This window comes from Pectinophora gossypiella, chromosome 6, assembly GCF_024362695.1.
Source record: "Pectinophora gossypiella chromosome 6, ilPecGoss1.1, whole genome shotgun sequence".
NCBI classification, from domain to species: Eukaryota; Metazoa; Arthropoda; class Insecta; order Lepidoptera; family Gelechiidae; genus Pectinophora; species Pectinophora gossypiella.
In genome coordinates, this window is record NC_065409.1 from 7,032,335 (window position 1) to 7,048,648 (window position 16,314).

At 36.0% G+C, this 16,314-nt stretch overlaps 1 protein-coding gene across 1 annotated transcript; it reads left to right on the forward strand.

Annotated features, from left to right (window-relative positions):
* Positions 1-1,783: 1,783 nt before the first annotated feature.
* LOC126367268 (uncharacterized) lies at positions 1,784-4,571 on the forward strand. Its single transcript, XM_050010698.1, has 2 exons — positions 1,784-1,838; positions 3,456-4,571. The coding sequence occupies exon 2, from the start codon at positions 3,555-3,557 to the stop codon at positions 4,461-4,463; it is 909 nt and encodes a 302-aa protein (XP_049866655.1). The 5' UTR covers positions 1,784-1,838; positions 3,456-3,554; the 3' UTR covers positions 4,464-4,571.
* The last annotated feature ends 11,743 nt before the right edge of the window (positions 4,572-16,314 follow it).

A 16,314-nucleotide genomic window follows, 5' to 3' on the forward strand; every position in this document is an offset into this window, starting at 1 on the left:
TGCTCCGAGGGTGGGGGCTTAGGTTTCATCATTTCATTAATCATCATCAAGAAAAAAAGCACAAGACATGGCTGTATGGGCATAGTTCCCTTTGCCTTGCCCTTTGGGAAAAAAAAATAAGATAAATTTTGAAATTCTTATGTATAATAAACAAACATCACAGACATCATGACAGATCTAAAACTAACGAAAATCTTTTTTCTTTTTTCTATTTGACTTATTTATGAATTTTAATCAAGAAAACGTGATAATAAGTTCGACAGCAACCAGTTCAGGTCCCCGAAACAGCCCATTTCAGGCCGCATATATATGGAAATACTACTTCAATACGTCCCAGCCTCGTCTTTTTTTAACGAGGACGTTAAAAAAAGACGTCCTAACCTGAACTAACTAACCTAACAATAAACACCACGCGTAAATATAAGTCCAGAAATGCGCTGCAAGTCGTCTGGACTGGGCGCGAAAACAACATAGAATTCGATTAGCTGCTAAGTGTCCCGCATGCTATCACCAGCTGTCACTGACATACGTATGAAGTCCCGTGGATTTTATTGGAACTAAATGACAAGTCATAATAATTATATGCGGATACTGCGACATCAGCGCCGTGCTTGCGGGACGTCCTGAAGCGCTATTACATCTTTCAAACGCGATGCGACAAAGTTTGAACCGACGCAATTTAGGAAAATCTACCTTATTATTACTGTACTGTGATCGTTATTTGTAAAGTCATACAATAGATATACACAATTCTACAATATAATTATCATGACATATTGTGGATTTTTCGGTAGACCTACAAAAGAGGAACAATTCAACCATACGTTGTTTTGTTATATCTCAATGGGCTCAGGCAGCATTTTCGCCGAAAGCTCCAAGTCGGCTATATTTGTAACGATAATTATGTTTGACATTCATCATCATTTTTGAACCATTTTATACAAAAAAAAAATACTTGTATAAATTATATACCCTAAAGCACGCCCATGAATCACTCTACTCATTAGTGAAAACCGTATGAAAATCCGTTCAGTAGTTTTTTAGTTAGCCGCATGTTCACTGATGCGATTAATGCCTGTTAGAATTTTACAAAATAAAAAATACGGAAATTACGGAAGGTACTTTAGTGCAAAGTACATTATTGTATAATTATAATATTATTGGTAAAAGTGATACTTTTTGAAAATTCCGTAACAAATAGACGGGTTCGCCAAATTCAATTGTAAAAAAAAATACAAAAGTAAAAACAATTAAAACATGCACTTGGGTTTGGACCGTGAAACTTAAGAATGGCGGCGACTGCTTTACCAAATGCGCCATTTAGAAGTTAGAAGTAGACTTCAAATTATGCATCTCTTTTAATAGCTAACCTAGTTCGCATGTGTGTGTGACAGCTTCGTGTTTGTACACAAATTGAAATGACACCAACTTTTGATGCTATGTTTCAATATGATATCTGCAGTAAATACTTCAAAATTGTAGCTTAACTTAAAGATAATGTATGTAAGATTTCGCCACCTAACATTTCACTGGGTCAGAACTCAACACTAAACGAATAAATGGAAAAAAAAATACGAAAACTGCAGAAGTAACGCCATCTGCTGACGCAGCGTTACCTAGCTGACTGAAACGCATCACCTTAATATTTAACTTGTAGTACTGTTTCGTTTTCACGGCTTTTTACACGAAATTTTAGAGACTAAAAATAGTAATATTCTAAAACAAATATTAAAAAAGAATTTATCTTGACTTCCTGTCAACACTCCTACAGAGGGCGCCAGCGGCCGCCATGTTACGTCATTATCTGTTTTCGTGTTCACACGCTAGCTACACTGAAAGTAAATAAACGCATTTTTTTTGTGAAAAATCCGTTAAATCTTCCCTAAAAGTGTCTCTGAAATGGGGAAAAAACGGAAACATAGTGACAGATTTATACTTAACCTAAAAAACCTTAATAAGTTTATTAAGCCCCCACACTTTAAAATGGAGGATCTACGGACAGCTATTAAGCTGGTCACTCCACAATGTTTTCTAGCATCTGTGGACTTAAAGGATGCATATTTTTTGATCCCCATACATCCAGAATATAAAAAATATTTAAGGTTTGAATTTCAACAAACTTGTTACGAATTTAACTGTTTACCATTTGGTTTGAATACTGCGCCGTTAGTTTTTACCAAAGTTATGAAACCTGTAGTAGAACACCTCCGCCTACATGGCTTCCTATCTACAAATTATTTAGATGATACCTTATTAATAGCAAAGTCGTATTCTGAATGTCAACTTAATGTTAACTCCACAATAATGTTATTGAACAATTTAGGGTTTATTATTAATTATGAAAAAAGTGCTATTTTACCTAAAACTCATTGCAAATTTTTAGGCTTTATAATAGATACAAAAGAATTTTGCATAAAACTTCCATCTGAGAAAAGAAATAGAATTAAACAAGAAATTGATAATATTAGGGATTTGTGTACATGTAAAGTAAGATATTTTGCTAAATTTATAGGGTTGTTAATATCTATTTGCCCGGCTATTGAATATGGCTATTGTTATACAAAAATATTTGAAAGACAAAAATTTTTAAATTTGGATAGTAGCCAAAACTATGAAAATATTATGACATTAGACAAGAATATACTGAGTGACGACTTAGTTTGGTGGAATGATCACATTAATACTTCAGTATGTCCTATTCGTAATACATCCTACATCATAGAAATATTCTCTGATGCATCTACAACGGGATGGGGGGCTGTTTGTGGCCAACAACATACTAACGGTTTTTGGACGGATGAAGAAAAATCATTCCATATTAACATATTGGAGTTATTAGCTGCTCTATTTGCATTAAAAGTTTTTGCTAAGGATTTATATGACGCCCAAATTCTTATGCGTATAGATAATACGACGGCTATTGCTTGTATAAACCGTATGGGCAGTATTCAATTTCCGCATTTAAATAAAGTAACTCGTGAGATATGGAAGTTTTGTGAACAAAATAAATTATTTATCTTTGCCTCTTACATAAAGTCATCTGAGAATAATATTGCAGATTATGAGTCAAGAAAAATGCAAACCGATACTGAGTGGGAACTGGCACCATACGCTTTTGCTAGAATTTTAGATAAATTTGGATCACCTGACATAGATCTGTTCGCGACTAGAGCAAATTCTAAATGTGATAGATATATATCTTGGAGAGCAGACCCATATGCATTTTGTGTTGATGCTTTTACCACAAACTGGTCTGATTTTTTCTTCTATGCCTTCCCGCCGTTTGCAATCATCCTTAGAACATTGAATAAAATTATTACAGATCAAGCTATAGGAATTGTTGTAGTCCCATGTTGGCCCACTCAACCATGGTTCCCATTGTTTAAAAAATTAATCATATCTGAAGTAATTTATTTTGAACCACATCAAGACCTATTGATTTCCAATGATTCCAGATCGCATCACAAGCTTCAAAAAAGCCTTACCCTGGTTGCCGCAGTCTTATCAGGGAAGCTCTATTAAGAAGATGCGTGCCTCCTTCTTCGTTAGATATAATGATTGATTCCTTATCTCCTAATACTTTAAAACAATATGATTGTTATCTTAAAGAATGGTATAAGTTTTGTGAAAATCAAAATGTTGATTACTTAGATGCTTCAATTCCTAATATACTTTTCTTTTTTACAAAATTGTACAACTCTGGTTACAATTATGGTAGCTTAAACTGTTGTAAATCAGCATTATCTACTATTTTAGGTAAAAATATCTCATCAGACGATCGAATTGCAAGATTTATGAAAGGTGTATTTAGGTGTCGTCCACCTAAACCAAAATATCAGTTTACTTGGGATATAGATATTGTTTTAGATTATTTAGCACATATGTATCCTAATGATGATTTGTCTCTTGAATTACTATCTAAAAAATTGGTTACATTGTTGGCACTTATTACTGCACAAAGGGCTCAGACATTATCAAAAATACAAGTAAATAATATTTTATATAATTCTAATTGTATAACTATAAAAATTTCTGAAGCCACTAAAACTTCTAGACCAAATTCTTATAATCCATTGTTAAAATTACCATATTTTAATGAGAAACCTGCAATTTGTCCGGCTCGTGCTTTATGTTGTTATAAAAATAAGACTGAATCAATTAGAAAGACTGATTGTAATTATTTTTTCATTAGTTATAGAAAACCTCACTCAAGAGTGACTAATCAAACCCTGAGTCACTGGATAAAAGACATGCTCCACCGGAGCGGTATCGATACCACTATCTTCGGCTCACATAGCACTCGCCATGCATCTACTTCTAAAGCGAAATTAGCTGGAGTAAGTTTGGATGTGATTCGCAGAACTGCTGGGTGGAGCGTGTCTTCGTCAGTATTTGCGAGGTTTTACAATAAGGATATTGTTGCTTATCAAGATAGTTTTGCTCATTCAATACTCGATTCTTAATAGCAAATTTAAGTTATATAATTTGGAATGTATATTGACAGTATATTGTGTATGATATACTTTTCAAAATATATGTGTGTTTCTAAATGCATCTTTATCTTTATATCAATGTGCCTAATCACCCTATTTAAGTTCTTGTCTTGTCACATATTTTCTGGTTGTCTTTAAACATCTACAAGTTAAATATTAATCGCGAGAATTGAGCAGCGAGGCATAATTAATGATAAAACGAACTTACCTGTATGTGAAGTTCTATCATAATTATGCGAGCTGCTCAATTCGAAGCGATTAATTATAATAACCCGCCCTGGGTCCCTCCCAATAATATATCCAGAGAAAATCTGTGACAAGCCATCATCCTAACATGATTTTCAGGAAAGCTCTGAACTAAATGACGTAACATGGCGGCCGCTGGCGCCCTCTGTAGGAGTGTTGACAGGAAGTCAAGATAAATTCTTTTTTAATATTTGTTTTAGAATATTACTATTTTTAGTCTCTAAAATTTCGTGTAAAAAGCCGTGAAAACGAAACAGTACTACAAGTTAAATATTAATCGCTTCGAATTGAGCAGCTCGCATAATTATGATAGAACTTCACATACAGGTAAGTTCGTTTTATCATTAAGTATACTCCTGACACAGCTGAAAAATTGTCTGACAATGGTGCTAATTCCTGTAAACACCATCTAATTTTATTTTAGGTTATATCTGTCATTTTCTTATCCGCCGAAAAGGAAAGGGACGGGTAATCGACAAGCATAAAATTTATGGAACACACATCAATTTTAAGCACAAATCTAAAACAACCGTCTAAAAATTCGCCCGGGTTATTCATTTATTTACTCATTCTTCCTAAAATTAAGAGCTGTCAATCATCCGTCCCTTTCCTTTTCGGCGGATAAGAAAATGACAGGTATAACTTAAAGTAAAATTAAGAGATGTCTGCAGGAATCGGGGCCAATAATCACTTTAATATACACTTCTCATCAAAAAAATCGAAACACTTCCGTTTTCATTGTTTCTGCCCGAATTTAACACAAAAAAGAATTCATACGATGAAAAAAAATACATAAATGTATAGCTGGCAGTTTGGCCATTACAGTAATAAGCGAAAATTCAAAATTCAAAATTAGAATTTCATTTGTTTATCTTATAAACGAAATGAATCACTGTTTTGAGACAAATGTGTGTTCAGGGTTGGAGTACATTTAGCGTTTAAAAACTAAAAATTGGCGCCTATCCTTAAACTTTTTGTTTTTTATTTCAATACTGTGACTTTGGGACGTCTGAAAAAAGGTTTTTTTTTCTAAAACGTATGGATACTTCGCCCACAGAAGACGCCCAAGTTGTGGCATTGCTGGATTCTGGCCTTAGTCAGCGTGTTGTGGCTGCAAGACTGCATCTAAGCCTGTCATCTGTTCATAGAGTCTATAAACGTTATCGGAAGACTGGTTTGTTCACGCGCCGTTCAGGATCTGGCAGGAATCGGGTCACTTCTGAGCGAGATGATCGATTTATTGTAACAACTTCTTTAAGAAATCGACGCCTTAACGCTTTTCAACTGCAGCAGCGGCTTCGTGTTGTACGAAGGGTGGCTGTAAGTGACTCTACAATTAGAAGAAGGTTGAAGGATCGTGGACTGGTACCGCATAAGCCAGCAAATGGGCCGAAATTAACTGCAGACCATCGAAGAGCGCGCCTTAACTTTGCACGTGAGCACCTAAATTGGTCATACCTACAGTGGAGCAAAGTTCTCTTTTCTGATGAGTGTAAAATTATGCTGTATGGTAACGACGGAAGGAACAAGGTCTACAGAAGAGACGGAGAACGCTATGCACAATGCTGCATTGAAGAAAAGGTCAGCTATGGTGGCGGTTCGTGGACGGTTTGGGGAGGAATCAGCGCCGACGGTAAGACAGAGCTTGCTTTCGTGTCTGGGCCACGTCTGCCTGCACTAAACTGTCATCGGTACGTCGAAGAGTGTCTCGAGCCTCATGTGATGCCCTATGCACATTTTATTGGCAACGGCTTCATATTCATGCACGACAATGCTAGGGCTCACACCGCGGGCGTCGTACGAGATTATCTTAACGAAGTCGATATCTCTATTATGGAATGGCCAGCAAGAAGCCCGGACATGAATCCCATTGAACATCTGTGGGATGAATTAAAGAGACGAATTCGAGCAAGAGATCCTGCCCCAGAAACACTTAGCCAGCTGCAAGATGCTATCCAAGAGGAATGGGACAATATGCCACAGCATGTGATCGTGACTCTCATCCGATCGATGAAGAACCGTATGGAAGCAGTAGTTAGAGCTCGGGGAGGGAATACAAGTTATTAAATAAACGTTTTGTAGCTTTTCTTTTCATTTACGTGTGTTGTTTTATCCATTTCCTTTATACTCCATACGGAATAAAAATGACTCATTTAACAAAATACGAAACCTATGAAAAATTCATTTAAATTTAGAACATTAACATTAAGATTTGATAAGCTCATATTACTCACTATTAAACGACATTTAACATTTATTCCTAAATGTACACATTTTTCTGATAATCCTGACAAAACGTAAACTTGCAAGGTGTTTCGATTTTTTTGATGAGAAGTGTATTATTAAGTTCCACGAATTCTTTTCTAGCAACAGTCTTTTCTATTGAAGAATTAAAATCAGCCTTAAGATCTCGTAAGGATACAGCATGTGGCCTGGATCCCTTCGTCCACGTTCGTAACCAAAGTTTCATAACTAGTTATGAAAACATAATTTTCTTCGCTGTTTGATAACCAGTTATCAAAGAAGACTCTTTTTCCATTTTCGTAATTAATTATTATTTTAACCAGTTACGAAAAAGGATTTTTTTGTAACCGTCTAAAGTAGCTTTTACACCGACGAGGTGAGGCGAGAAGGCGATTGAAATCGCGCCAAAAAACATTAATATAATATATCACCTTTTTTCTGATATTACTATAGCATAGGAACTATTTGCTCAATAAGTTGGCCATATATAGGCAAAAAAGAAAAAAATATATTCAATTGTTTTTTATTGTTGCATTGTCTAATCAATTAAACAAATATATCAATATTATATGCGTTTCAAGTGCAATTCTATGTTCCTTATTTGGTGATATGCAATAAGTTGATAATAAATGTTTCCTGTTATTACAATTATTAATACCTACTGCAAACTGATTTTTATATTGAAACGTTAACGATGGAATTCTTGCCGACTAAACGTGGAGGCACAAAATTAATTTTTGAAGGCCGTGAATACCATTTGCGAAAAAAATACGTTAACGGTAATACATTTTGGCAATGCAATAATAACAAGAAGTGCAAAGGAAGTTTAACAGTAAGTTGTAAAAACATTAAAATAAAGGGCAATCCTCACAGCCCAGACTGTGTAGCGAATACGACAAAATATACAATTTTAGAGAAGATGGTACAGTTAAAGAAAAAGATTTGCGAGAATTATGAGCCTGTTCAAAAACAATTTGAAGCAGTAATATGTGAACTAAAGGATAATGGTGTGGATATGATTGCGGATCTGCCTAAATTTGAAAATGTTAAAAGTGGCTTATACAATGCAAGAAATAAACAATTGAAAGTTCCTAAACTACACTACGAACTGCCAAAAGACGTGGTAGTACCTGAGAAGTTCGAAAAATACCTATTAGCCGATTATAACGACCGGATCAGAATTCTCATCTTCTGTTCCCCTGACACTGAAGGCATTTTGCAAAACTTTGACATTTATTTACTCGATGGCACTTTCAAAGCAAGTCCGCCACCTTTCCAACAATTATATAGTATTCACGGTTACAATGCTGTCACGAAAAAAGTAGTTCCATTATTTTTTGCCTTACTCCAAGGTAAATGTCAAAAAACTTATGAAATATTGTTTGATATAATCAAGACACGATTTCCAAAATGGAGTCCATCAAAGATGTTGCTTGATTATGAGAAAGCAGCAATAAATGCTATTCGTAAAATGTTTCCAGAGACGATAGTAAAGGGGTGTTTTTACCATTTATGTCGCAGCCTTTTTAAAAAAGCCAAACAGTTGGGAATAAAATCAAGAGTGCAGAGGCGGCATCTCGCCTCACCTCGTCGGTGTAAAAGCTACTTTAGGCGGTTACAAAAAATGTCCTTTTTCGTAACTGGTTAGAAATGATAATTAATTACGAAAATAGAAAAAAAAGTCTTCTTTGATAACTGGTTATCAAACAGCGAAGAAAATTCTTTTTTCGTAACTAGTTATGAAACTTTGGTTACGAACGTGGACGAAGGGGCCTGGATTGGGTGTCATACAAAATGCCTAAATTACTAAATCCATCCAGTACGTTATTATTCTTGAATTTACTAAATTATCTGTGGCAAAACGGCTTAATCCCTGAACAATGGAAGACAGATTGTATAGTGCCTATTTTAAAACCTGGCAAGGATAGTAGCCATGCTGATTCATATCGTCCTATAACACTAAGTTCTTGTGTTGGTAAAATAGCTGAACAACTGATTAAACAGCGTTTGGAATTCTTCATTGAAAGCAATAGTATCTTACCAGCAAATCAATTTGGCTTTCGTCGAGGACGGTCGGCGCGGGAAAGCCTGAGTCACTTTTGTCTGGATGTCCGTGATGCTCTGTCTCGTGATCAGATTTTGGGTTGTATTTTCTTCGATGTTTTTGTCGCTTTTAATAATGTTAATTTGGATATTTTAACAACTGTTCTGTCTTCATTGCAGTTGTCTGGAAAAATAATTAATTGGATATTTAATTTCTTGCATGGTCGAAAAATCTTTATTAAATATGATAATCAGTTAATTGGTCCTAGAAATTCCTTCAAAGGAGTATCTCAAGGTGGGATTTTAAGCCCATTGTTGTTCATACTGTATATTCATAAATTAAATTTAGTTTTAGGCAGTGAAACTCAAAATTTACAATTTGCTGATGACTTGGCTGTGTATTGTTCTGGTACTGAGTTGCCTGATATTCTAGGGAAACTTAATGCTGCTCTCTTAAACTTGCAGACTTATTTTGAAAGTCTTGGTTTAGAGATCAGCACTGACAAAAGTAAAGTAGTTATCTTTTCTAAAAAAATGGTTAAAACGTCAAGTGTTAAACTTTATTATAATAATAGATTGCTGCCTGTTGATAATACAGTTAAGTTTTTGGGTGTTTTATTTCAGCATAATTTTAAGTTTGAAAAATATCTCGATTGCTTAACAACTCGTGCATCCAAATCCTGTAATATATTAAAATCTTTAACTGGTACCTATTGGGGTGCAGATCCCAAAATTTTATTGATTCTTTATAAATCTATTGTAAGGAGTCATTTTGAATATGCTTTTTTTTGCTTTTCTAGTGTAAGTAAATTTGTTGAAAAATTAGAAAAGATTCAGATGCATTTATTCTTGGTGCAATGTGCTCCACCCCCATCATATCGATGCAGGTGGAATGTAATGTACCTCCTTTGTTAAGCAGGTTCAAATATCTCATCTTTAAGTTTCTATTGAAAATTTCTTCTATTAAAAATCATCCTTTGCTTCTGAAGTTGCAGTCTTCTTCCTCAAGAATTAGTAGTTCATATTTTGGTTCCCTTGGGCAGCTTCTGCCTGAAATTATAAATTTACAAAAAGATTTTAATTTGTATTCAAGTTCTTTATGGCCTTGCTATGAGAACTCTTTTGATTCTAAATTCTTTCCAATGAAAATTGATATAAATTCATCTTTGAAATGTAAGGAAGATGTATATTCTTTTTCGAATGGTTGGTCTGATCATCATCAGGTTTATACTGACGGTGCCAAAAATAGCAAATCTGTTTCTGCTGCAATTTATGATGCCCATGCTAAGGGGGGACATGGGTATAAACTGCCTTCATTTGTCAGTAGCTATACAGCTGAATGTTTGGCTATTCTAATAGCTTTAGATTATATTGAGTCTCAGGATGGCAACAAGTGGCTAATAGTTTCAGATTGTATGAGTGTTCTTCAAGCTCTTAATAATCCCAACCTTACTAGTCATACCAACTACATAATCTATGACATAAGGGAAAAATATAAAAATCTGTCAATAAACAATAAAAATATAATATTGACTTGGACACCGTCACACATTGGTGTGGTTGGTAATGAGCAGGCAGACTTTCTTGCCAGATCCATAACAAATAGTTCCCAGTCTCACCCCATTAAAAATGTCTTAGTTCCTGATTCTGACATCGTAGCTATTGTCAGGTCAAAGTTGAAAAATGAATTTAATGAAACATGGCAGGAAATTATTCAAACTAAAGGCAAATGGTATGCCGAAATTAATAATAGTTTATCAACACCATGGTTTACAAAAGGTACTCTGTACCCCGGTAGAAAATTTTATTCAATTATATGTCGTCTTAGACTAGGACATTGCCGTTTTAATGCCCACTTAAATAGAATCAAAATTCTCACATCACCTACTTGTAATTTCTGTAACTCTGCTGATCAGACTTTGCAACATCTTTTCTTTGATTGCAGTAGTTTCACTCTTCCCAGATTGCTTCTCATAGACCGCCTCCTGAACCGACCTGAAGAAATCCCGCTCTCCCTTCAGCAACTTCTCAAAAACAGGGACTGTTATAAGCCCCTCTATGAATTTGTTTTAGCAACTTTTGGAGATATTTGATTGTCTAAACATTCTTTCTTTCTTTTTGATTATTGCTTTGAAATACCTTGAATTTGAATATATTTGTGTTCTTTTTTACGTTTTGACTTTCTTTTCTTTTGTGTATCTTTTGTTTTTGTTTCAATCAATGTTGTGTTGACAGATGTCAACCGACAATACCGACATACGTTTTGTTGTTTTGTTTTAGTGTTTTAGTCTTGGATTTTACCCTTCGCCTTTCTTGATTAGGTACTTGTAGTTGTTATTGACTTATGGCTTTGTGACTTGGCTTCGGCCTTAATTTTGAAAACAATATTGTTAGCAAACTCTACAATAAAACGTAAATATTAGTAACATAGGTACCCAGTTTTAATCAGTAAATGTTAAGTACCACAAATATCACTCTTATTACGGAAACCAAATATTATTAAGTACTACAAATTATAATAAGAAATATTATACAAAAGAATACAGCAACTCGTCTTTCAGTTTTTGCTTCTCTCCACAATAATCGTCTTCACTTGTTTTTTCTTCTTCGTCGTCCCAGCCGGAACACCCGCCAAAACGTTTTTCTCTTAAAAAGTGACGTGACGTTCCTTTTTTGAAATTGCCAACACGGCCATTCTGCAAAGCGCATGCCCTCAGGCGCTGCTCAAATAACTGTAACATAAAATCATTCAAAGATTAATTAATTGCGTTCCGTTGCATTCCGTTCGGCCAATCGTGACATAATTTAATTTTCCGATCATATTTAAGATTCTATCTGATCTACGTCCCTTTAGTCTTAAGCGTCTTTACATTTCCTTCACTCCTTTCTGTTCCTTTTGGCATAGGTAACATTGGTTTAAGCAATTTACCTTTAGACTTAGGTAAACCCGCACTATTTATGTTGGTTTGGTAACCATGTGTGAAGTGTTGGTGTTTGTGTGAGTGGATATTACAATTCTCTACTCATGTATTACCAAATCAGTCTTGTTCCTTTATACTTAGGCAACATTCTGACTGATTGGTTTAGGCAATTTACCTTTAGACTTAGGTAAACCCGTACCAATTATTTTTTTTGGTAACCATGAGTGGAGTGTTGGTGTTTGTGTGAGTGTGATATTTCAATTCTCCACTCATGCGCTACCAAATCAGTCTTGTTCCTTTAGACTTAGGCAACATTCTGATTGATTGGTTTAGGCAATTTACCTTTAGGCTTAGGTAAACCCGTACCAATTTTTTGTTTGGTAACCATGAGTGGAGTGTTGGTGTTTGTGTGAGTGTAATAATACAATTCTCTACTCATGCGCTACCAAATCAGTCTTGTTCCTTTAGACTTAGGCAACATTCTGATTGATTGGTTTAGGCAATTTACCTTTAGGCTTAGGTAAACCCGTACCAATTTTTTTGTTTGGTAACCACGAGTGGAGTGTTGGTGTTTGTGTGAGTGTGATATTTACAATTCTATACTCATGCAATATCAAAACAGTCTTGTTCCTTTAGACTTAGGCAACATTCTGATTGATTGGTTTAGGCAATTTACCTTTAGACTTAGGTAAACCTGTACCAATCTCGAGTTTGGTAAACATGAGTTTAGATTGCAACATGTGTATGTCTGTGTGTGTGTGTGTATTTGTGTATGCATACGTGTGCGTGTGTTTGTGTGTGTGAGATAGAGAGAGAGAGAGAGTGAGAGAGAGAGAGAGAGGTGCGTGTGCGTGCGTGAAGGTACATATAAATATATAGATGAACAATATTATTAGTAAACAATCACCCAAAATTGCCAACATGAGCTTACAATTGACTCCAGTTGTCTAACCGAAACCACGGCGTCATGTTTTCCACGACAACTGTTCCTGTGTAGCGTTTGTCAGGACGTTCACAAGTATGTGTCATGGCCCAGGACTTGTATACCCTTATAAGGCCCCTTATATGTAGGCAACAAGTTTAACTCCGGCCGTCATTTGGTCGGTTTACGATTATTACATGTACCAAATCACCGTCTTGGTATTGTGTGGCATTTATACGAGTACTGTCAAACCTGTTTTTCTGTGGCTCCGCATTCACTTTAATGTTCTCGTCAACCCAATAGCGTAATTTTTTAACGCCTGTAGTAATCGCGTTATTAGGCTCTGAAGTTAACTTATCACTATCCGTACGGAGTCTATAGTCAAACAGCACCTCCTTGGGTTTGGCTTTAATTGTTTTGTTACAGCGTATCTTCGGACTTGCGGTCCGTTATAATTTTAAATTTAGTTCCTAACAAGTACAATTATTATTTTTTTAACTTTTTGTAAAACTACTATTGCCAAAAGTTCGAGTTTAAACGGATGATGAATATTTATCTTTGTAATCACTTTGGCTGTAATAATGCATTACCTGCATCAATTTGAATATCTAAGTCGGAAATAAGCTTGCAAAATTGCACAAATTCTGATACGTAATCGACCTTTAATTTGTTACCAATATGAGAGTGCATTATTATCAGATATTTTGGTAACGCCTACAACTATTTCGGTTCGGTAACTATCAGCATTTCACCTCCAAGTAGTTCATCCTACACATACCTAAAACTCACTATTTTGGACAGTTACACAATCGATTGTTACATTTATTTTGACTTGTAATGTAACCGTTCTTGCATTATCTTTTGAAAAACCTTGTACCGCATGTTGAAAATATTTTTAAATCAAATTTCTCTACCAAAGTAAAGTAAAAGATATCGATATGAAAAAAAAAAACGCTACTACCAGTGTCTATAAATGCATCATGCTTAAAAAAAATATCATCATCATCAATTTAAGAGCCACGCTCTTGTCGGTGTAGCATTAATGCTACTATTTTAGGGAAAAATAGGGCAGTGGTTTCCCTCTTGCCTTCCGCCCCGCAGTACTCTGTCTGACGCAAGTGGGATGGCGCCCAGAGTAGTCTATTACAAAGCCACTACTAGGACTCCTGTCCTCCGCCTTTGAATAGCACTGACAGTTACTGCTGCCCTCTGTCAGGTTCCAGGTTACAGTCCCTGTGACTTGCCCCTTCCGTCCTGCATTGCCGTACCGATGGCTCCCATCTTCGCCTCTGCAACCGTTGAGGTCTTCACCCGTATCCCTGGGCAAGGGTTCTACGTTATACCCCGTAGGTCTGGGTCCCTATTCGAACTCAGCCACCATCTCACTCCGGCCTACTGAAGTAAGAGGCGCCCACCACCGCGGCAAGGGCGCGCCAAAAAAAAAAAAAAAATATATATATATATATATATTTAGAATTTGAGGGTGTAATTAATTAACATTTAGTATCTTGTGCCTTCTTTATGCCTTTCAGGTTCTGACCTTTTTTTATTGTAACAGACAGCTTCCGTGTGACCCCTCTTCCCGCAATTCTCGCATTTTATCTCGCACTGAATTCTTTTATGATTGCCACCGCAGGTGAAACACTCAATAGGTCTACGATTCTGTGTCCGCTCCGTAGCTTGTACCCCAGAAGTAGAGGGAATTGACGGGACCGTTACCTGATTTTGAATTAACGATTTCACGTCCCTTCCAATTTCAGGAGTAGAAGCTACGCCGGAAATACTCGTCAATTTCTTGACATTTTTCTATTTATATACGCGCTTGTGCAGAAAACTAGCCAAACTGCCACATGACATAAAATTACTTGCTTCTACAGAAGCGGTTATATTACTATCAGCAATGTTACCCAGAATAATAGATATAATATCGTCTTCAGAAAAATTTAAGCGAAAATTATCAATTTTAGCTTTTGTTGAAAAAAAAATTCATACAAAGATTGACCGTCCACCGGTTTTTTATCAATAATTTCTTTTAAAAGATCAAACATATTTCGTTTAACTCGAAACGTAACCAAAATAGTCTTTTTCCAATCCTTCCACGACCACGTGGTCCAAAATTGATTATTTCTTAGTAGAGCATCGTACCACAATTTAGCCGACCCCTTTAACTTATTGAGAGCCTGATACCGGATCATACTGTCCGACCAAGAAAAAGTTGACGCATAAGATTCGATCACATTTATCCAAGATAAGACATTATCGGCGAGCGGGTCGAATTCAGGTATCAAATTATGTAAAATGACAGTACTCGTAGACGTACTCACGGGTTCACGTTTCGATTTTCGGCTGCTCTTCGACTCCCTCTTCTTAACACGTTCATACCTAGCAGATGAATGGGTGGAGGTACTCGAAGTTGAACCTGAGTATGAGCTCGAACATGAGGTGGAGGTAGATGGATTACGGGCACGCTTTCGTTTCGATCGTGATCTGCGATCGATGGTAGATATATCATCATCATCCCCGGTCCTCCTCGCTGCCGGCGATTTCCTCCGCGGCAAGGGTAACGGCGTCCTTGACCTGCTCAGCCCCCTAGAGCGTGAGCGAGAACGCCTCCGCTTCATTCTGGACTTTCGCTCGTCCATTACGGCGATGGATCCCAAACACTTCTGATGTTAGCAAACTCTACAATAAAACGTAAATATTAGTAACATAGGTACCCAGTTTTAATCAGTAAATGTTAAGTACCACAAATATCACTCTTATTACGGAAACCAAATATTATTAAGTACTACAAATTATAATAAGAAATATTATACAAAAGAATACAGCAACTCGTCTTTCAGTTTTTGCTTCTCTCCACAATAATCGTCTTCACTTGTTTTTTCTTCTTCGTCGTCCCAGCCGGAACACCCGCCAAAACGTTTTTCTCTTAAAAAGTGACGTGACGTTCCTTTTTTGAAATTGCCAACAATATTTTAAGACATGGTTTCGGCCTTAATTTTGAAATCAAACTAAGACATGGCTTCGGCCTTAATTTTGAAAACAAACTAAGACTTGGCTTCGGCCTTAATTTTGAAAACAAACTAAGACTTGGCTTCGGCCTTAATTTTGAAAACAATATAAGACTTGGCTTCGGCCTTCATTTGGAAAACAATATAAGACATGGCTTCGGCCTTAATTTTGAAAACAAAGTAAGACTTGGCTTCGGCCTTAATTTTGAAAACAAACTAAGACTTGGCTTCGGCCTTAATTTTGTAAACAATATAAGACTTGGCTTCGGCCTTAATTTGAAAATAATATAAGACTTGGCTTCGGCCTTAATTTTGAAAACAAACTAAGACATGGTTTCGGCCTTAATTCTGTAATCAAACAAAGAATTGGCTTCGGCCTTAATTTTGTAAAAATACGCCAGACTTGATTTAGGCCTTCTATGAATTTTATAACT

Coding starts and splice junctions, on each gene's coding strand:
- LOC126367268 (XM_050010698.1), top strand. CDS start 3,555: ATGATTGATTCCTTATCTCCTAATACTTTAAAACAATATGATTGTTAT.